Below are 22,572 nucleotides of genomic sequence, written 5' to 3'. Positions count from 1 at the left end.
GCAGGCATTCTATTCACATGCGAAAACAAATCCTACTCCTCTGTTTTTGGTTCAAAAGTCTGCAAATTCTCTTAAAATAACCCTCAAATTCAGATTTCCATCCACACAACCAGGAGAAGATCAACACAATTCACCACAAAACCTGAACTTTATAGATCGAAAAGATACCCAAATCAAATAAAAAATCCACCCAAGCAACCTAAATCCCGTTTAATTCCCAGAGATCAAAGGAAATACACAAACAAACACCTCAACAAAAGAGAAATTTTGAAGAAAACCCTTTCAACTCTTTGGTTCGCTTCGCTTCGCCATTAATAACCTCAGACGCTTCCTTTGTTTCTTCTAGTCCCCACTGCAACTAAACCATGTCCAAGCCCTGTGGGCTTCTCCTTCTCTTCACCTTTGTCCTCCCAGCCAAGTCGCGTCTTTCCTCAAACAGAAAACTGTGTAGATCAGCTCATACGGATTTTCAGTAGCAACAGATTGGTGCCGTCTGTGGAAACAACAGTAATGGTGGGAAAAACCTACAATCGTAAGAAAATAAGAGCAGCGCTGAGTATAAACATGGATGAGGAGGAACCATCAAGAGAGCTCCCTCCCTCGACGGAAATCGATGAAGAATGGGGAAACGATGATCGGGAAGGTTCCACGAGGGACCAGCATTTGGTCAGATATTCGGTGCACGGAGATAGTAATCCTCCACCCCCTCCTAGGGAGCAGAAATATGTGACACAGGAGCAGTTCGAAGCCCTTCAGGAGAAGTATGACCGAATGGCCAAGGCAATGAAGGAGGTCTCCAAAGCCGTCTCTCAGAAGACCAGCAGAGCACTGCAAAGCCCCCATATCCAGCCAGAGCGAGCTCAAGACAAGGACCAGAGTAGTACAGGATTGATAAGGTCCGATCAAAATCCTCGAAACTGAGCAAGGAAGAAAAGAGTGGATTATTGTCTAACCACCAGGGCCAGATATGGGGAACCACGCCAAGGAGATGGACAGAGACATGAGGACTGGGGGTTGAAGCAGATGATCCTAGACCTGAAAGACGAGATCTGGAAGGTAGCAGAAAACTAGACAAGAACTCGTGAGCCAGACCTCACTAATGACACGGCTCTAGCTGATGAGGTCATGAGGGACCCGCTCCTGGACGATTTTTGCCTACCCAAATATGATACTTATGACAGGTCCGGGGACCCCATCGATCATCTGGAAGGCTTCAAGGTTGCTATGCATTTCGATCGAGTCTCAAAAAACATCATGTGTCGTGCCTTGCCTTTGACATTTAGAGGAGTGACAAGGTAATGGTACAATCCCTTGCCGACGAAATCGATCCACAGCTTCAACGATTTGAGTTACTTCTTCATGAAGGGATTCTCCAGTAGCTAACCCCTTCAGAAGACCACGTTGAACCTGAACAACGTCAAACAACATGAAGGAGAGTCACTGCGAAACTACATAAAGCGCTTCCAGTAGGAGAAGATCACGATTAGAGGTCTGGACTCGAAAGAAGAGTTCACGGCCCTGCTGGGAGGCATCAAGGATAAAGAGCTAAAAAGGTCTTTGACGAAGCATACACCAAGGAACCTAGCCGAGTTGAGGGCTTGGTGTGATAAGTACATCCAGATGGAAGAAACCCTTCAAGCCGATGAAGAAGCCAAAGAGAAGACGAGGAGGAAAAGGATCTCAAAAGGCGACGACAAACCTTCCGAAGAGGGCAAAAGACGAAAGTCCAAACGTGGTCAGGAACCCAATCCACTGAAGAAGTTTGAGAAATACGCGCCCCTGAACCGGAAACGAATGGATGTGCTAATGGAGTGGCTAAGGAAGATGGGACGACACCCTGAGAGACGCAATATGGACAAATATTACCACTTCCACAGGAACCACAACCACGACACCAAAGATTGTTGGAACTTGAAGGGGGAAATAGAAGGAATGATCCGAAGAGGATATCTAGGCTGATTCGTAGACAGTGAAAAGGAAGATGCCTAAGATGATAATAACCGCAGGGACAATCGTCGTAGAGACGACAGAGGTCGCCATGAAAGAAGGGGGCCAGCCCGCAGGGGCAATCAGGAATGGAAAAGGGACAGGACACCCGAGGAAGCTGACCATCACCTCTGGGACGATCATAAAAGCCCAACTAGGGTTATAGCGACAATCTGTGGAGGCCTAGCCGCTGGAGAAAGTTCAATCTTGACCAAGAAAGCAAAAGCTTATGCGAGAAGCTTGCATGTGGCTGAATGGTCGAACAAGAAGGTGAAGACGGGGATGGTTATTTCCTTCTCAGATGATGACTTGGAAGGGGTGCACATGCCACACGATGATGCCCTGGTAATCACCATGACCATAGTCGATTGCAGAGTAAAAAGTATCTTGGTGGATAATGGCAGTTCAGCTGATATCCTGTTCCTTGAGGCTTTCTAGAAGATGGGCTTGGACGAGGGAAGGCTAAAGAAGGTCAAACACCCATTGCAAGGATTCTCAAGTGCCTCGGTCAAAGTGGAGGGATCGATTGAGTTGCCAGTAAGAGCTAGCACCAAAGACCGCCAAGTAACAGTCATGATCAACTTCCTGATAGTAGGCATTACTTCGGCGTACAACGCCATACTAGGGAGAGTTGGTTTAAACCTACTAAAGGCTATCATCCCCACGCCACACCTTAAGATGAAGTTCCCAACCAAGTATGGTGTCAGTGAGTGTCGAGGCGATTAGGAGGCATCCCGGATGTGCAACGCTACCACCTTATGGGGAAAAGAAAAGGCGGGCGAGGCACTCCCGATAGAAGATCTGCGCGATGACACCAATAGTGCAATAAGTCCAGAGGATGTTTTTTAACTCTTCTGCCCATAACCCCTTAGCATCATCTAGTCTCTTCTTTATTCCTTGGAGCAGGGTACGATTGGTTACCTCTGTCAGTCCGTTGGTCGATGGGTAACTGACAGATGTTTTCCTATGGTTAATACCGAGGGCATCACAAAACAAATCAAAAGTCAGGTTGGCGAACTGTGTTCTATTGTCTGTTACTACCACCCAGGGGATTACAAATCGATAGACTACCGCCTTCTCGAAGAAGTCCCTTACATTTTTTTCAGTTATAGTAGCCAATGCTTCGGCCTTTGCCCACTTCGTGAAGTAGTCTACCGCCACCACAACAAACTTTCTTTGCCTCATCGCCAGGGGGAATGGGCCTAGGATGTCTATTCCCCATATGGCAAATGGTACCTGGCTTGATAGGGAGAAAAGCTTAGTAAAGTGCTGCCGATGGACGGGGGCGAACATCTGGCACTTAATGCACTTCATGATGAACTCTTCTGCATCCCTCCTCATGGTTGGCCAAAATAGGCCCTGCCTCAGCACTTTGTGGGCCAAGGCCTGGGCTCTGAGATATTGGCCATATATCCCTTCATGTACTTCTCGGAGTGCGTACTCGATGTCGACAAGGTTCAGGCATTTAAGGTATGGTGTGGTAAACCCTATCTTATATAGCATCTTATCTTTTAGCATGAAGCTTGCTGACCACATTCGTATCTTCCTTGCCTCGTTCCTATCTTTGGGGAGTACACCTTTTTTTAGGTACCTGATTATGGCATCCATCCAGCTGGTCCCGTTCTCGCCAACTGGTAACACCTCTTGGGGTCTTTCGGTACTTGGTTGGGGTAACACTTCAAAATACACCGATCGTCCAAGGTCCATGAAGTCAGAGGTGGCCAACTGTGACAGTGCATCTGCACTGGCATTCTCTTCTCGTGGCACCTGCCTTACCTCGAACTCCTTGAAGGCTGTTATTCTCTCTCGCACTATCTTTAAGTACTCATCCATCCTTTATTCTTTGGCTTTGTAGTCTCCATTCACCTATCGTACCACGAGCTGTGAGTCACTATACACCACTAACTCCTGTACCATCAAAGCCCACGCCAGATTAATTTCGGCTACTAATGCTTCGTACTCTGCTTCATTTTAACCTACGACACCGAAGTTGTGCTCCTAGTGGAGGTAGGAGCCATGACCCATCGGATTCAGTATTACGATGAAGAAGAAAATGACAAAGGACTCCGAGCTAATTTAGACCTCTTGACTGAAGTCAGAGACGCCTTGCAGGAAAGGATCGCCGCCTACCAGCAAAAGGTTACGAGGTATTACAACTCTAAAGTCCAAAGGAATGAGTTCAGAATGGGTGACCTCATTCTCAGAAGGGCAGAGATATCAGATCCGAGGCATCAAGGAAAGCTAGCTCCAAATTGGGAAGGTCCTTATAGAGTCTCAAGGATAATACGACCAGGGTCCTATCACCTGGAGATTACGGGGGGAGAAAAGGTACTCCGATCATGGAACTCGAAGAACTTGAGGAAATTCTACCAGTAGTGAAATAGCAAGCACACTTACATTTACATTTTGTAATTTTTTTTGAATCCCTAAGCACTTCCAAGTTGCAACTCCCCATCCCAAGCTCTCCGGAGGATTTTATTTACGAAAAATATAAGTTGGTTTAAGGCAGTTGACTAGAATATTCCTGTTTGGTGGCTCGGGCTAAGGCCAAGGGACACAACCGAAGGTCCTTACTTCGGTTGTTGATCAAGGTAGAGCCAGGGGGATTTGCCGAAGGGACACAACCGAAGATCGTCACCTTAGAGGTAACAGCCGAAGGAACACCCCTCGGCTGGATGTTTAGCCCAAGGCTGGACAGGTCAACAGTTCCCCCCGATCTCCACACATAAGGAGATCCCCCTCAACTGGAGATGAGGGGGAACACAACACTTAGTGGAATCCTGCTTGTCCATGATCTCCCTTAAAGACCATGGCCCTCGAATTCGTCGATGAAACAGGACCGAGCCTCGTACTAAGACAGGTAGAGCCATATTAATCCTGGGGCTGCCAACAAGGCCTTTCAACTTTCGTGCACCAACCTATGGCTAAAGATCCCTTAACTGAAGAAGAAAATGGGAAAAAGAAAAAGGCAAATGTATTCGAAGAAACTGAAACATTCATTCATTGAAAAAGCCCGAAGGCTGAGATTACAAAAAAAAAGAGCCCGAAGGCTGAAGTAAAAAAAAGAAAAAAAGGCAGCTTCAGGGGGCATCCATCGGGTTCACAGCCTCGTCCTAGGCATGGTGGAGGGTCACCAGATCGAAGCCATCGTGACCAGGAGTCAGAGGCACCTCGCATTGTAGCTGAACCTCACCTTCCTCGCTACTGCCTTCGTCGTTGGCATTGGCCACCTCAGTGGCTGTCAGGGTTGCCTCAACACCCTCCTCTTTGAAAATGAGTCCGATGTCCTCAAAGGAGATCTCTGGGTAATGCTCGAGGACCAAGTCTCAAACCTCAGTAGCACCCATTGTGAACCCAGGGGCGATGGCATGCCTTACCTCCTCTTGAAAGTCCTCAGAGGCCCTATACTGCTCGGCCCCTCGGACCTCGGCCTCCTGAACCCTCGCCGCCATCTGGCCTTTAGCTCTGCAAGCTTCGGATTGCATTCCTGGGGAGTACGAAGAAGGTCCACTTCCAGGTGCTCCACCTTCTCGAGGAGGACCAAACGCTCATTCTCGAGGGTAGACTTCTCGCGTTCGGAAGTCTCGAGGCCTCGGGCCAAGGCTTTGGCCTGGATAGCCAGCTGACCCACTTAGTTTTGGGCCTGTGTAAGACACTGATGGTCAGAATTTTGTAATGATAATAAATTAAGGTTTTGATGTCCGAAGCTTACCCATTCCATGAAAATGCAGGCGCTAGTTATCATGGCCGCCGTTCCCTGGCGTTGTGCTTCGGTGGCATCTCGGGGGAGACTGCCCTTCTGTACCAGCTCATGAGCTACACGCCAGACGGACAGTGTCATCCTCCTTGACCGACCACCGAGGGACGAATCCAACCTCGACTCGGATATTCATGACCCTCGGGCTTCTGAAGTCAGCCACCAAAGAAGCATCTCGGGTAGACAAGTTATGGCCCAAAATAGCGAGGGCCTGGACTGCTTCGATGCTGGGTCCTTCAACCCTGGCCCTTTTCTTCGAAGGGGAGCTTCGAAGGAGGGGGCCCCTTTCTTCTTCTCATTCCTCTTCTGCTTTTGTTGCTGCTGTGCATCCCGCACCCTGGCCTCCCTTATTTGGACCTACCCCTCCGCAGCTGCAGCCCTAGCCTCGGCCCTGGAGATTTGCACTGCATGAAGACATGAAGGAAGTTAATATGAAGTACGAAGACCCGAGGTAAATAAACTTGGGCTGGCCTTAGACTCACCCGGGCTAAGCCCGAATCTGAATAAAACGGCATCGGACTTAAGGTTGTCGGACTCAACTAGAGGGAAAGTGTCTTGACGCCTTGTCATCGCCATCGACTCCGTGTCTGTCCCAAAAAGGGTTGGGGCGGAATTCACCATCCTCAAATCAAGGATATCCCAGATAGTGCAGAAGGGCACCCCCTCGGACAACCTCACGAAGAAGAATTTCTCCTTCCACTCGTGGATCGACGTTGGGTAACCATTCAGCAACCGAAGGTCTTTCCGAGGGCTGAAATAGTACTAGCCCGAAAGTCCCTTATTGGCCTGGAGGAGGAAGCAATTGACGAAGAGTGGGAGGGAGAGAGGCCTTTGGTGCTTAAAGAAGAGGACGACGAAGCTGAGCATCTACTGCCATCCGTTCGGCGTTAGCTGGGTCAGACAAATCCCGTAATGCCGAAACACTCGGGCAAAGAAAGGGTGGAAGGGAAGTCAAAGGCCGACCTTGAAGGCCTCCTTGTATAAGCACAGCTCTTCGGAGTTTCAATAGCTGACTCAGTTGGTCGGTTTTGATAGTCGGAGCTCGAAAGCATCTGAAATACTGAAGGAGGCCCTTAGTTCCCCAAACTTCAGCTCGTCCATGGTAGAAACGATGTGGAGAGCTTCCACCTCAAGAGGGGTCCTGGGTCTGGGCTCAGGATTCAAGCACCCTCTCTCTGAACCCCTCACCGTCTGAGCCACCCTCGGACTCAGACGGTGAGGCTGCTGACGATGAGTCGCAAGATGAGGGCGTATCGAGGGAAGAGCCCGAGGACATCCCTGGGATCCCCCCAGGGCTTCGATCCCTTCGGTTGGACATTGTCCTCTCAGAGGACGAGGAGCTGTACCCAGATGAACTGGACATTGTACTTACTTTTGATTTAAACGAGATGCCAAAAAAAAGGAAACTGAGACCGAGGGGAAGCTCTCCGAAAGAAACACCTAAACCAAAGGAAGGCTCTCCGAGGGAAAAACAAAAGTGGCTCACAAATGGGCCCCCACACTTTATAAATGGAAGAAAAATGATACGACTGCCTACGCATTAATGGCGCTATCACGTCATCAATCACAGTCCTTGAGGTTTGAGCCAGAGCGGACCTGACCGAAGGTCCTCACCCTGGTTGGGTGCTCAGGCAAAGGCCGAGTGGACCTGACCGAATGTCCTTACTTCGGTTGGTGACTTAGGCCCAAGCCAAGTGGACCTGACCAAAGGTCCTTAACTCGGTTGGGTGCTCAGGCAAAGGACGAGCGAACCTGATCGAAGGTCCTTACCTCGGTTGGGAACTCAGGCCCAGGCCGAGCGGACCTAACCGAAGGTCCTTACCTCGGTTGTGAGTTCAAGCCCAGGCCAAGTGGACCAGACCGAAGGTCCTTACCTCGGTTAGGGGCTTAGACCAAGGCCGAGTGGACCTGACTGAAAGTCCTTACCTTAGTTGGGAGCTCAGGCCCAGGCTGAGCGGACCTGACCGAAGGTCCTCACCTCTGTTGGGGGATCAGGCAAAGGCCGAGAGGACCTGGCCAAAGGTCCTTACCTCAGTTGGGAGCTCAGGCCCAGGCTGAGCGGACCTGACCAAAGGTCCTCACCTCTGTTGGGGGATCAGGCAAAGGCCGAGAGGACCTGGTCGAAGGTCCTTACCTCAGTTGGGAGCTCAGGCCCAGGCCGAGCAGACTTGACCGAAGGTCCTTACCTCGGTTGGGAGCTCAGGAAAAGGCCGAGCGAACCTAACCGAAGGTCCTTACTTCGGTTGGGGGCTCAGGCCCAATCCGAGCAGACCTGACCAAAGGTCCTTACCTCTGTTGGGTGCTCTGGCAAAGGCCGAGCGGACTTGACCGAAGGTCCTTACCTTGGTTGGGAGCTCAGGCCCAAGCCAAGCAAACCTGATCAAAGGTCTTCACCTCGGTTGGGTGCTCAGGGAAAGGCCAAGTCGACCTGATCGAAGGTCCTTACCTTGGTTGGGAGCTTAGGCCCAGGCCGAGCGGACCTGACCGAAGGTCCTCACCTCAGTTAGGTGCTCAGGAAAAGGTCGAGTGGACCTGACCGAAGGTCCTTACCTCGGTTGGGGGCTCAAGCAAAGGCCGAGCGGATCTGACCAAAGGTCCTTACTTCAGTTGGGGACTCAGGCCCAAGCCAAGCGAACTTGACCGAAGGTCCTTACCTTTGTTGGGTGCTCAGGCAAAGGCCGAGCGGACCTGACCGAAGGTCCTTACCTCGGTTGGGAGCTCAGGCCCAGGCCAAATGGACCTAACCGAAGGTCCTTACCTCGGTTGGGGGCTCAGGCAAGGGCCGAGCTGGCCTGACCGAAGGTCTTGGTCGTGAGCGGCATAAAAGTCGAGGCCCAAGGAATAAGGCCTAAGGGACACATGAATGAAAAAGAAAATGACGAAAGACATGATTACTCCCACATGAAGAGCCTCCTAGTGGAAGTAAGGGGGCTGCTGATACGGCCAAATTAATTACCCAGTCAGGTAAAAATGCGTGGTATCCAAGGGAAGGACACATGTCGCCCACCTGATAGAGGCCGCAAGGATTCTAACCATGTAAACCACGTGAAGAGAAGATACCGAAGGGAGAATATTCCCCACGAAGGGGATAAGACGTATCCGAGTAGGACTCAGAAAGGGAAAAAGGCGGACCCGAGGGGGACTCCAAAAAAGAAACCCTAAACCCTAAGCATTATAAAAGAGAGCCCGAAAGGAGGGGAGAGGTAAGTGAATAGACTCACACCATTACTCCTGTGAAAAACTGTTCTGTCGGTCTTTAACTTGGGCATCGGAGGACTAATCCCAAAAATACCTCCGGCCCTCTGCCTTCTGTGCTTGTGTAGGATTAGCTCATACTGAATTTTGGCAGCAACACTGCCAACATTGCCCTTTTCACCCACAAACCCTCATCAACAGCATCGCCGTTGGAAACGCCACATATGATAAATACCTCATTGCCAAGCTCCTTTCGGCCATGAAAACCCTCCATAATGCTCTTACACTCACCAAGATCAACGACATTCAAGTTTCCAGGGTATCCTTTCCGCCTCTAAACCACCTATCACCAGTAGATTCCGTTGTGGGTACAACAGAGTAAGCACTACAAAACCAAAAATCATATTAAGGATATAGAGGGAATCTCACCATAGTAAGGATATTTTGGGCATTAAATGTTATGTTATTAGGTGACATCATCAACTAACAGTCCCAATTTAACAGGAACTAACAAATTGGACCTAATTGTAAGAATCTTAGAAAATCCAGGGGAGGGAGAAGTAATTCGTTTAAACCCTTGGATCCACGTGTAATTTTGGCAAACTATAGGGGAGGGGATGCAATTTTCCCTTTTTTAAATTACCACAAAAAATTTCTGATTTTTTTAATTGTTGATTAGATTTTTTTCATTCAATCATTTCAGTAGTCTATCCTAAAAAATGGGTTGTGGGTTATGATCCAATTTCAATTGATTTGATCTTGAGCCTGGTTTTTAAATTCTTGAGAGTTTCTTTCCTCCTTGCACACAACTCATGGAGAAGCGGAATGATGGTGTGAAAATCGTCTGCAGTCATTGCATTAGTATAGTGAGCATTGAGTGGCTGAGAGCTCCTTGGGATGTATACCCAAATGCTCTCAACCGTCCAATCTTCATTGCATCTCATTGCTTGTTGCAGAAGATGAGGACTCAGAATGATGGGCCCAGATCCTCTCTAGTGTCCTATGTGCCAATGCACATCAGATGGATGGCAACACCCAAACACGCACTCTTAGTTGTCTGATGCAGATTGGATGCACTAGCATACTTGAAAGGATCTAGTTCCTAGAATGATAGAATTAATACAAGATCTAGCATGGTTTCAAGAATTAGAAATTAAACTGGTGAATTGATCAAGTTGGACCAAAGTCAACCATGATTGATCCAGTCTGACTCCGACTAATTCCCTTCCATTCTACTCTATTTCCAATTGATGATTCTAGTCAATTCGGATCAGAATCAGCATATTATGGCTCCGTTTTTTTGAAACCTGGGCATGATCATGGTTCTAAAACTAGGATTGGATCGTCAGTCTGATTGGCATGGCATTGATCTTGATGGATCCCCGATCCTCGATCCTCACCTTTTCAATCTCGATACACATGTATGATCTAAGGATAAAATGGTAATAAAAGCTGATTGAAAAAAAAGAAAAAGAAAAAAAAGAAAGATAGATCTGTTCGATATCGTTTCAATCCGATCTGGACTGGTCTGGAAATGATATCGGCTTTAACCGTTTCCGAGTTTTAGAACCTTGGTGGCCTGTTGTTCTTCTTCATCTTCAAAAGTGAGATCTAATCTATGAGCATTCAGAAACAGATCCGAGTGCTCTTGTTCTCTCGTTAAGTCGTTATTGATTTTCTTCTTCTTACTGTTGTTGATCTGCAACTCGTCCTTGCAAACACGTTCTTTGATTGCTTCCATTCTTTTCTTTCTTCAGATTAGGATTATTTCGACAGGAGTTGCGGGTTAAATTCAGTCTCCAGCAAGCATGTGGTCATGCTTTAAATTACCCAACAATGGAAGAAACCGAACAGAAAATGGATCTAGAACAAGACTTGAGAAGAAAGACCCAGAACAGGAACAATTTAGATTCTTAAAGGGAAGAACAGAAGAGGAATCATTCATGTTGGAAAATGGAGGTCGGATATTAGAAGAGCTAATCTCTTCCTTTGGTGGCAAATCAACTCCCTTTCGTACCTTCTCCAAGCAAGAACTCCAGATTGCAACCAACAATTATCCTCAAGACGGAGTTCTTCACAGTGATTTGACCTATAAATTGTATAAAGGAACCCTAGAAAATCGTGAAATTTCGGTCAAGAGGTTTACTGAAGTTGATGCTGAGAGATATATCCACTGGTATATAAATGAATTCGCAGTCGCATCTCAGATGAATCATCACAAGCATGTTTTGAAACTCTTGGGTTGTTGCTTAGAGACCCAAGTTCCTACACTGGTGTATGAATTTGCAGAGAATGGAGATCTGTCTGATCATATTTACGAGAAATTGGAGCTCCCTTCGAAGCATCATCCACCATTAACGTGGGATAACAGGTTAAGGATTGCGACTGAGGTAGCAGATGCGATAACCTATCTCCACACAGGTACTTCTAAGCCCATCATCCACAGGGAAATCAAACCCAGAAATATTTTCTTAGGTAAAAACTTTGCTGCAAAACTATTTGAATTTGGGCTCTCCATTTCAATTCCTTTGGGTGAAACACATGTAGAATCAGAGGTTGTTGGGTCTATTGGGTTCATTGATCCTGAAGCTGTCTCCACTGAGAGGTTTACAGAGAAGAGCGATGTTTATAGTTTTGGGGGTGTATTGCTTGAAATTTTGACAGGTAGGAGGGTTCGTCATATATTCGAGGAGGTGTTTGAGGGTGTGCCAGGATCTTACCGGGCTGAACAATTGATGAATTTAAAGGATTCCAAATATACTGTTATGGACCAAGAAAATGATCTCGAAAGGTACTTAAAGAGAAATATTTTGAAGGAAAAAAACAGAGAGCAGTTAATGGCATGTGCAGAGCTTGCTCTGAAATGTGTCAAAGTGAATCCTGGGGAAAGGCCTACTATGATGGAAGTGGCATATGAGCTCAGAAGAATCAAAGGTATTCAACACTCTTCAGAATGATGCAAAGAAATATTTGTTGTTTTTCCATTCTATGTTCTTGTACAAAGCAAGGGAAAAGATTTTGCAATATCCATTCCCTGCAGGAACTTTCTTTGATTTGGTTTCTTTAGCCCTAGCAGAACACACAAAATAGCTGCAGGTGATCAGATGTTTAATGGGATGGCTAGTGAGTCCAATGGATGCATTTCTTTGACCTGAGAAAGATTGTAATTAACTGTAAAGGGAATTTATTTTGGGAGAGGAGTTGCATTAATGCTTGAGTTGGGGGTTGATAGTGCCAATTAGTCCCTTTGTTCTGGATGTGGTCAAAGGAAGAAATCTGCGATACGTGCTGTAGACTGTCATCTATCATCTTTTTCTCAATTTAGCATCACCTCTAGAATCTTTACACATCATAAAATGGTCACTTTTGATTAAGGCTAAGGTGGCTTTGAATTCCTGGATTTTTTTTTTTTTTAAATAGGTGGAATTTAAAAGTTCTGTTTAGATGATTAGATCTAACAAATCAGAACTATTGGTTGAGGTTGAGGATGAAATGAATGTTGACCAATTGGTTGAGCAGAATGGAAAGGATTCCAAATATACTGCTATGGACAGTGAAAATGATCTAAAGGTACTTAAAGGCAAATATCTTGAAGGAAAGAAACGGAGAGCAGTTACTGGGCAGAGCTTCCTCTGAAATGTGTCAAAATGTATCCTAAGGAAAGGTCTACTATGATGGAAGTGACATATGACCTCAGAAGAATTAAAGGTATTCAATCCACTACACAATGATAGCCTGTGAGAATAGATTGAAAAATAGTGTGGCTTTTCCATTCATGTTCGTGTCCAAGCCTCCAAGGCAAGTAAAACAGATATTTGATCTTTGTTCGTGCAGAAACCTTTGTATGATTCATATGCTAATGTTTCTTCTTTTACTTGTACTTAGGTTCTTATTCTTGGTGGTAATTGGTATGTGTTCTTGTTGATTGTTTTGTTTTCCTTTTCACAAGTTCCAAGGCCTTATCTATATAATTTGCCACCTTTAATTTGATGCCCAAGAATTTTTAAGTGATTTACAACAAGTAAAGCAATCAAATTATGCTTTTACTGAGTAGTTGGTTATCATCAGTATAATCTAAAAGTTTCTTAAATAATGTTGTAACTTCCTGACAATCTGAACAATGTACCTTCATCATTGAAGACCCTTTTGTTAATGGCTGTTGATCAATTGATATGGACAAGTGGACAACAAAAGAAATAATCTTGTCGTTCAAATATATATTTTTACCAATATAGTGGTTAAACTGAATAATATGCAATTCATCAATGCTATCATGATACTTAATACATAAATCCCCGTAAGTAGCTCAAAAACTGTTTTCTGTCAACGTGTGATAGCTTGTACATTTTAAATGTACATCATATCCCTAATGTAGACTAGGATTGAGAGTCTAACCAAGTCTCAACTGCAGGAACTTTTAATCAAAGAACAACCAATAACAACTAATATAAGACAATAATTCCACAAACCAGAAATAATGAAGAAGGATTTCTCAGCAGTCAGATCGATCTCCAAAACTGATACTTTATCAATTCAGAAGACAGAGCAGCTACTAGGACTAATTCAGACACAACAATAAGTCCCAAACACAGCCCAACCAGAATAACAATCACAGAAACACTGGAACAGAAAGGACCCTATCGGTTCTGTCTTCTGTTCAGAAATCCACTACAGGAAAAAAAACAATAGAGATTTTAAATAACCAGAGATTGGCTGACCAGAATAGGCTCCAGGTTGGATCGAGTTTCACCTTGGTAGAGGGGAAGACTCAACCAAAGATTCAGCCACAACCGAGGCTTCTAGCAGCTACAGGGGCGGGGCCGATTGTACAGATTAGGGTAATTTTCTGGGCAGAATTTGAAGAATAAATACCTGATCTGTATAGCAGTGTTAAAGCCCTTAAACCACCTTGAATACTTTAGAAACGATAAGGGAGATAGCTTGTAGAAACCTCTTGGACTTCACACCGCAAAGAGTCAGCGGATCAAACACCAGTCCACCACTTTGATTACACACAAAGCAAACTCATAAGTGCGAACAGCAACATAGCTTTTTTCATTCATAAATCGTGGCCTGTAGTGTGAGAGCCCTCCTTTATTTATAATAGTGATGGTGGTGATTACAATTTAGAAACTCCAAAGTTACTAAAAAAACTGAAATAGGAAACTACTAAAATCTAGTTACTAAAACAGGAACTAGAAACTGGGAAATAAAACAACTGAAATTAGAACTAAATAGTGCTGAATATTTAGAAACTAAATAACCCCATCACAGCCCAAACCGTGGGCCTATAGGCTAGATCTGGTCGACCTCTACTAGCCACTGTCGACCCTCTTCTTCCTCCTTGAATATGTCTTCAATTCTGCATCAATCCCTCTGGGCAAAGGAAAAAAATCAATTAGTACCAATTCATAGTGAAATGTCTAAAAATCAGAGAATGAGAAGAAATACACAACTTAGCTCTTTAGATATTATACATTGAACTTTCTGGAAAAGAAAATAAATAAATCACTGGTGAAAAGATTCATTTTTTTACTAAAAGCCGTTAGTATCATATACTTAGAACAGGTAGAATTGATATCCATAGGACCATAAGTAATTCTTATTGCTACATGCAAGCGCTTATGTTGCATAAGATAACAAGTTTGGTATTGGACACTATTGATAGCATTTACCTCTTACAAGAGCATTGTTATCAAACATTTTCACCATTGTGGTCTACTCAAAGCAAACCAAGATGAGCCCTCACCTCCATACTACTTGTCTTCAATATAAAAATGATCATGAAATTACAATAATGACCATTTTTTAGAAGAATGACATATGGCAGTTTAGAAAGTTCCATATTGCTATAAAGCTATCATCTCCTAATCTGAGTTGAGAGTTGATGAGACCCATTGCTTGGTCCTATGTTTCTTTACGCAGAATGAATTATGCATGACTTGATTTTTTAGTTTCTTCATGATTACATTAAAATGGACATCACCTTGAGCTTACCTTAAGCAAGAAAAAGTGGAAAAGGTAAAAAAACTCTTAGTTCATTTTACCAGAATCATCCAAGCACAGATTGTAGTCTGACAGCTTTCTTTTTTATCTTACTTATCCTCGTGATGCTGTTCAGACTTCGTTCATTTTAGACATTATTGTGGATAATGTTGTGTTCTTGTTCTGAGACCATTTGTTTCCATCTGAAAGAAAAATTATCTTTGGAGGTCTCCTCATGGCATTTTTCTGTTGGTTAAATTGATATTTTCCCCTTCTTGTAATATACAAGTTAGTTACTCCAAAACTGGACATATTACATCCTCTCTTCCCATCTCCCACCCCTAAAAAAAGTGGATCTTGTCTTCAGTACAATAGCGTGGTTCATCTCAAAGAAGTGGAATGGCATGAACAGAGATCATGGGCCTGTCAACAAGTCTCTTCATTTGAAACATCGTTAGAGAGATCTTAAAGTGGAAGTTTCTATTTAGGTCAGAGTACCAAAGGTCGGATGTTTCTGGGTTAAAACTTATGGTGTGCTAAAAATAAAATAAAATCTTCCAGCTCATTAACTTGGACTGTTATTGTATCTGTTTGTTCATTTGAACATGAACAAGCTATGATATATAGGCTGTTGAGTGGAAGCCTTCCCTGATTTTAGAGTTGTGTAGCAGCCTCAGAACAAAGAAGTTAGGAGGGTTCATAATCTAACAAATTGAACAATGGAACTGGAATTAGTCTAATTTTATATATATTTTATTTCTTTGTTGCTCATTGTACTTTTCATATAATTCTCCTCTGGTGGATTGAAGTCTTCCAGAAATTTTTATTCCAACAGAAGCATGGAACTGCCCTTGACTAGACATTCAATCCATATACTGATGCCTACTTCGGGAGAAATTACAAAACATGGAATTGCTTTTTCAATAAGAAGTTCATGCTCTGATGCATAATTGGGAATACATGGTATGCTTCTTGGTCTAATTCAAGCTAAGGCGAGGTGTTAGATCTGCTTTTGTTCTATCCTTTCATCAAAGCAATCTTGTTTCAGCCTCACTTATACTATGACCTCAGTGGCAAAATCAATTCATTGAGGAGTGGGTTTTCTTCTATCTCCAGTCCCCATATAACAACAAGAAGGATTGTTCTGCATTCTATTATGGCTTTACAGTCTTATACAATTTCTGGAAGGCTAGATGTGAAAAGGTTCTTGAAAACATACAATTGGACAGTCATGGCAATTTAATCACATAAAGCACAAAAGTGATGAATATACTCCTTAACTTCCACACATCAAGCTGGTGACCAAGAACAGGCCTCATCCTCAGCGCCATCCCCCTCCCCCCCACCCCCCCAAAAAAAAAAAAAAAAAAAAATCCTCCATGCTGATGGGACAAAATCTACCATCATGATGCTTGCAGTGTTGTTATCCATTATGAAATGGATCACTTTGTTACTGCAGAATTTCTGCTTCTTCAGCAAGTTTTGATATTGAGGCCACTAGCTTCGATGAGTGAGTAATATCCCCATGGAAGACTTCTTCTACTTCCCAACTGTCAAATTGAAGGAGACACCTTACAGGGTCTAGCTGTCCAAGGTGGTCTTTAAAATTTCTTGTTGATTCTTGTGTATTGTGAAAGAGGGATTCCACTACCGCACTGAGGATAATGAGCTACAGTCCAAGGGATGCAAATAAAGCTGTTCATAAGCTGGTGAAATTTGCACTTTACAGCTCTTAAAAAATCTTTTGCCTCTTTTAAGTATTAAAGTTTCACTTTACATGTACAAGTCATATGAGCCTACTCTTCAATTACCTCTGAAATTATGTTACAAAGAGAGTCCAAATGGAAAAATTTTAAGGTTACAGTGAAATGTATTATGAAATTTGGGAAAGTTACCATAATCTAACTCATTCTGATGACTCTTAAGTTCACCAACTTCTTGATCAATTGTTTTTGCTCACCATCCAAGCCCCCATACAGCTGAGAATTTCCAGCCAATTAGAAGTTTTCGATGATGAGGCTGATAAAGTTGACCAACTTCTTGATCGGTTGTTTTTTCACCATCCAAGCACCCCATATAGCTGAGAATTTCCGAGCAATTGGAAGTCCATTCGATGATGAGCCCGATAAGTTGATATTGCATGATCTTTACTGTCCATCTTTATCAGCCAACTCCCTTGTTTCCATCTTTCAATGTCCCATGGTTTTCAACTAAGCGGCCTGTGTAGTAGGTAACAACTACATACTATACACAGACATTCAAAGCAAAACAAAAAGAAATGTATCTCACTCTCTCTCTCTCTCTCTCTCTCTCTCTCTCTCTCTCTCTCTCTCTCCTCCCCGACCTTCCTATCGCTCTTCGATCATCGGCAGCTGCGACTGTTCTTCACGAGTGCTACTACTTCCTCCTTCCGGCAAAAACCAATAAATGGCAGAAAGCTTTCCCTATAATTTCACACAAACACACACACACACACACAAATATGATTGCTATATTGTATTTTGGATGATACCGTCTACGTGAATTTTTTATAATATATATGATAGATCCATTTGTAGATATATACTATTTGTATGTTAGTATAGAGTATAACTACATTGTATCTCATAAAAATACATTTCTTAATTTCCATTGTCTAGATTTAATGATTCTATTGTGGCGGACCCTAAAAAATCTGGCTGAAAGAACTCTCCTACTGTGAAGGGAAATTCGGTCCTTACGCCAATATGGCTTCGTTTCTCTGTGTGTGTGTATGTATATATATATATATATATCTATTGGTAGATTTTCTTTTACATTATTAATCTTATAAAAGCGGGGCTGCAACATTAATGAAATCATGAGGAGTGGAAGTAGAAGGAGTTCTGGAAGGTTTGAAGAAAGATAGAACAGAATAATGGAATATACATGAAGTATGGATTTCCAACAAGAAACTACTTCGCCTCATTCCACATCCGACCGAGGATGCTTGACCACTTTTACATTTCGTTACTTTCCATAAGATATAGGAATTATCTAGGTCCATCGAGTTTGTATATAAAAGAGAAAACAACTCTGCTATGGCTTATAATATTATTACTGGAAATAGGAAGGATCATATAGACTTAGGAGCTGTACATACTCTTATTTAATACTGCTTTGTTTGCTTAATTAAAAAAAAAAAAAAAAAAAAAGATTAATAAAATAGTTTAACTATTTGCATTCACAAGTTAGTTTTTCTTATTTTCTTTTTTATTTATTTGTTTAGTTCTCATGCACAAAAGTTCTCGATTCTAAATTTTTTTTTCTACCACTTGAAGAACCATAAGGTTAACAGTCAACACCAAATCTAAGGACCACTGTTCACCTGGTATAAAAAAGAATGGAACTAAACAATGTGGTTCCATGCCTTTATCCTAAACCCTTCCACCATGCTCTAGAAAATGAAAAGAAAGAAAAAAAAAACCGCATTGGAGTGGACCTGATTAACCTTGTTAGCTTCTAATTTTTGTCGTTTCAGGGTCGGGTGGCCTTGATTAATCTTGACTGTCCCTTATTTTATCATTTGTGTCCCTGCATGCACTAAAAAAAGGGTGGGGGCGGGGGGAGAAAATGAAACATTACCAACAATAATCATTCTTATAAAATATTATTAACTCTATTATAATAAATCAAGAAAACACAGACAAGTAAAAAGTGTAAGTCATGGGGATGGACCGAAAAATAAAGAGTGTGGATGGTGTCGGTGGATTGAAAATTTAAGTGTGGGAGGAATGTGTGTGAATTTATAATTTATATATATATATATATATATATATATAAATTGGGTCAAGTCGGCTTGGGCCAAGCTCAACCCAAAACTTTACCTAGTTCCGATCCAGCCCAGCCGAGGTCCTATCGTAGGTATAATGATCATTAAAATAAAACATATATCCGTCCTCTTCCCATTGCTGACTATTTCTCCATGTTGTGTGTGTGTGTGTGTGTGCGCGTGAGAGAGAGAGAGAGAGAGAGAGAGAGAGAGAGAAGCAAAGCCCCTAGATGAAGGTCTAGGATACGTAAATATCACACTTTTTACAAAGAGGAAAGAAAATAACTCATAATGGATAGGCGTTAGTCCAACTTTAGGTAGGGTACGTCTTCGGTTACAGACATGGAAAGTGTTAGCTAGGCACCCATTTGCCCAATCGAAGCTGATCTTCCCTAAACTTTGTGCTCCTAACATATACAAGATGCATTGAGTACACCATAAATGTTTGAAAATTGTTCGAAAAAATCCCTAACATGTGCAATTAGGTATTTTGAAATCATCATGGGAGCATAAATGCTTACATAAATGACTTTTGCAAAAAATGGGCAACACAACAATGGATTGTTTTGAGGCATAAAGGTCGATTATTAAATCCAGCATCCCAACGACGTATTTTGAAAAGGTTATGTGCAAATGGGCAACATGATGACATATCTTTATTAAAAAATGGACTTCAATCCGGCAACATAAAAATATATTTTGAAGAGTTTGTGTGCAAATGGCAGCATAATGATGTGTCTTGAGCAAATGGATTTTGGATCCATAGTCTCTAATTCATTCATCAATTTTGGATCCAACCATATAAAAACGTCTGGATATCTTTCACTGAACGAACATCTGTAAAATCGTCACCCTGCATTCTTTTGCATGGTAAAGGCCAAATGACCATCATACCACCACCATAGCAACATATCAGTGGTTGTGCATCCATATCTGTGTCAACATTATTAGCTGATATTAGTAATGAAATGATGTCATACAAATTCCTTAAACCATCTAATTACATGAATAATAGAACATGCCTATCAATGGGGTTTCCAAAGGCTTCACATGTTTTGTTTAGTAATTCTAAATCCAATAGAAGGGGAAAAAAAAAAAAAGAGGCTCTATGTGTACTTTACATTTCATGATTAAATCCAACTGCTCTCTTGTATTGTTGTTCATTGATTTAATTGGGCAACACTTATAGTCGTAACGTTCTTTAATGGAAAATCCAACATTTTATTTAATACAAAAAAAGTGGACTTGATTGATCTTAATTTACAGCTCAAAGTTTGTTTGAAACCCACAAGAAATCAGAAAGAGTAAAAGAAAGCCAAAAGCTGAAAATTTCTAACTCGCACAGCAACTGAAAATTACAATAAGGTGCCAACAACCATTGTACATGAATACCCATCACAAGCCATTACCAAAAAAAAAAAACAAAAAAAACAAAAAGAAGAATACCCATCACAAGCCTCTTCTTAGCCTCAATGGCTTGTTGATTATGTACTCAACCTTGAGGTCCAAGGTTCCAAACTTATGTGAAATGGTAAGCCAAAAAAAGAAGTCAACCTATCAGTTACATCTTCATTTCCAAGTATCTTTGTCTTTCTACTTGATCAAGTGTTATTAAACAATACCCAACCTCTGTTCTAGCTCATAAAGCCTCCTCCTACCATGCAGGAAAAGAGCTGGGTTGTTCTTCCAAGAGGCAGTAAAGTAATAACCTAAAGTATCACCCACTTCTTTCTCTGTATCCTTCTTTACTTCAAGGGAGAAGGTTTCGAATGGCCCAACAAAATCCATGAGAGGTTGAAAAAGTAGAATAAAAAGGATAAAATAGAGCAAATGAGAAAGAAGATCTTCTTAAAATTTTTTTCGAGATCTAGATTGAGTTATACTTGGCCATCATTTATAGAGTAGAGGTGTAAAGGGCAATGTGAAATCAGCTTTTAGATTGCAGACAACACTAGTCCAATAAACTCTTCAATGTATGACCTCAACCTTTCTGTTCTCTGAAATTGCAAAAAGAAAGATACCCAAAAAAAATATCGTCATCCATTGCTCTCCAAAACTGTACCATAGTACATAAGATATGGATCGGAATTAGCAGTAGCAGTCTGCCAAAAGCTGAAGCTTCTCTCTCTCTCTCTCTCTCTCTCTCTCTCTCTCGTCCACATCCCCAGGGGCACATGTTGCACGTTAAGGGTGGAATTGCACCGAATTAGTGGTGATGAGAACCTAGATCTACTGCTGTAATCAATATCACATAATATCATTTGGTAGGCAAAAATCCGCATTTTCAAAATTTCAAAAAATTCTAAGAAATGTGCTGATTTAGTGTCAATGAGAACCTAGATGTACTGTTGTAATCAAAATACTTATGGTTTAACTTGAGTTTTAATATTTTTTGAGGTTTAAAGTTTGAGGATTATATTTCTATGACATGAGAAATTTTGGTTGTGGGATGATGTAATACATTGCATGATTTTTCATGTCATCGTATAGAAATTTACTGTAGGATTAATGGTGATGGAATACTTTGAGGTAAATTTTTATCACCTACATTAATTTTAGGTTTTTTTAAAATTTATTTTATTTATTTATTGTATTTTAGATGTAAATTTTTAAAATTTACCACAAAATAAATAATTTTAAGTGTTTTACTTTCATATTCAAACTAACATTTTCAGATTCCTCGGCATTTATATCAAATTTTTTACGTCAATAATTTTTTAAATTACCACAAAAATTTCTGATTTTTTTAATTGTTGATTTAAAAAAAAAAATTCATTCAATCATTTTGGTAATTTTTTTTTTTCATTCAATCATTTTAGCAGTATATCGACGCTATAGTTCTTGCAAAGAAAAAAATCAGCGGAAAACCTTTCTTTCTCCCCGTTTGATAACGTTTCTGCTGTCTCTATTTCAAGAAACGACAGAAAGGGAACAAAAGCAGAATTTTGGGTGTTTGATAAACCTTGTTTCTTGAAACTCTTATTAGCGGCCATACGGGTCTCTATGCATGTGGTTAAACCCAGGTTTCTGGTTCAACACCTACATTCGAAACAAACACCAGTAGCTCTGATCGAGAACGACAGACTTCTCGGTTTCATTGCTCTCCAGACACATTGAGAGATACTCAACCCCATTGACGGAACTCTGGTAGACACTAATCCGAAGATTATATTCCCCAGCAGGGAAAACAGGGCTCATTATCTTCTGGGTTTTTGATCATCTCCTTAAAAAGACTGAAATTGCGAACCCTCCAAGTGAACTTCCCACTCAATACATCAGAAACAGGACATGCGACGACAACTGAGGACGACGAGGAAGAAGATTGTACCTCATTGTTATCACGGGTGAAGGAAATGGATTCATTCAATACGAGGATATCGGCAGTGATGAGAACAGAGTCGTTATTGAAAAGGAAACCAGCTTTGGGATCAAGAATTGTGGAAGAGGTTTACCAACAAACCTCAAAACTATATGAAACCCTAGATTACCCAAAGTTTTAACACTTACCAAGGCTCACGGTTCCTAGGAAAAAGAGAGACAACGAGCATGCGAGAGAGAGAGAAGAATGGGACAGAGCAAAAGAGAGACAGAGAGAGAGAGAGCATACCTGCAGGTTTGAGCAACAACAAGGACGGTGGTTGTCTGCTTCGTGCAGCTTGGGACAATGGAGTCGCTAGTCGTGACTTTCAACTGAGGTCCGACAATTTGGATTCTGGATGAAAGAGATGAAGGGCCTCCCGGAAGATCAAGATTCAGAATTAGGTTACGATTTACCGGAGAAGTGGAGAACTAGGGCAAAATTTGGAGTTGATTCCTCATTGATTGGGGCCTTGCAGCGGAGTGCCGCCGGTAGATTGAG

General features: G+C 42.3%; 1 protein-coding gene across 2 annotated transcripts; it reads left to right on the top strand.

The window, feature by feature from the left end:
* Positions 1–10,449: 10,449 nt before the first annotated feature.
* Positions 10,450–16,120, top strand: LOC122061088 (non-functional pseudokinase ZED1-like). Of its 2 annotated transcripts, none has more exons than XM_042624273.1 (2): positions 10,450–11,872; positions 15,759–16,120. In XM_042624273.1, the coding sequence occupies exons 1-2, from the start codon at positions 10,747–10,749 to the stop codon at positions 15,776–15,778; spliced, it is 1,146 nt and encodes a 381-aa protein (XP_042480207.1). In that variant the 5' UTR covers positions 10,450–10,746; the 3' UTR covers positions 15,779–16,120. The 2 variants fall into 2 exon arrangements, 1 of the variants encoding a protein (XP_042480207.1); XR_006134558.1 differs by having other exon boundaries at positions 10,451–12,646.
* Positions 16,121–22,572: the final 6,452 nt, after the last annotated feature.

The sequence above is a fragment of the Macadamia integrifolia genome, chromosome 14 (assembly GCF_013358625.1).
Source record: "Macadamia integrifolia cultivar HAES 741 chromosome 14, SCU_Mint_v3, whole genome shotgun sequence".
Taxonomy (NCBI): domain Eukaryota; kingdom Viridiplantae; phylum Streptophyta; class Magnoliopsida; order Proteales; family Proteaceae; genus Macadamia; species Macadamia integrifolia.
Note: the sequence above shows the minus strand (reverse complement) of the source record. Positions and strands in the feature narration are given on the sequence as shown.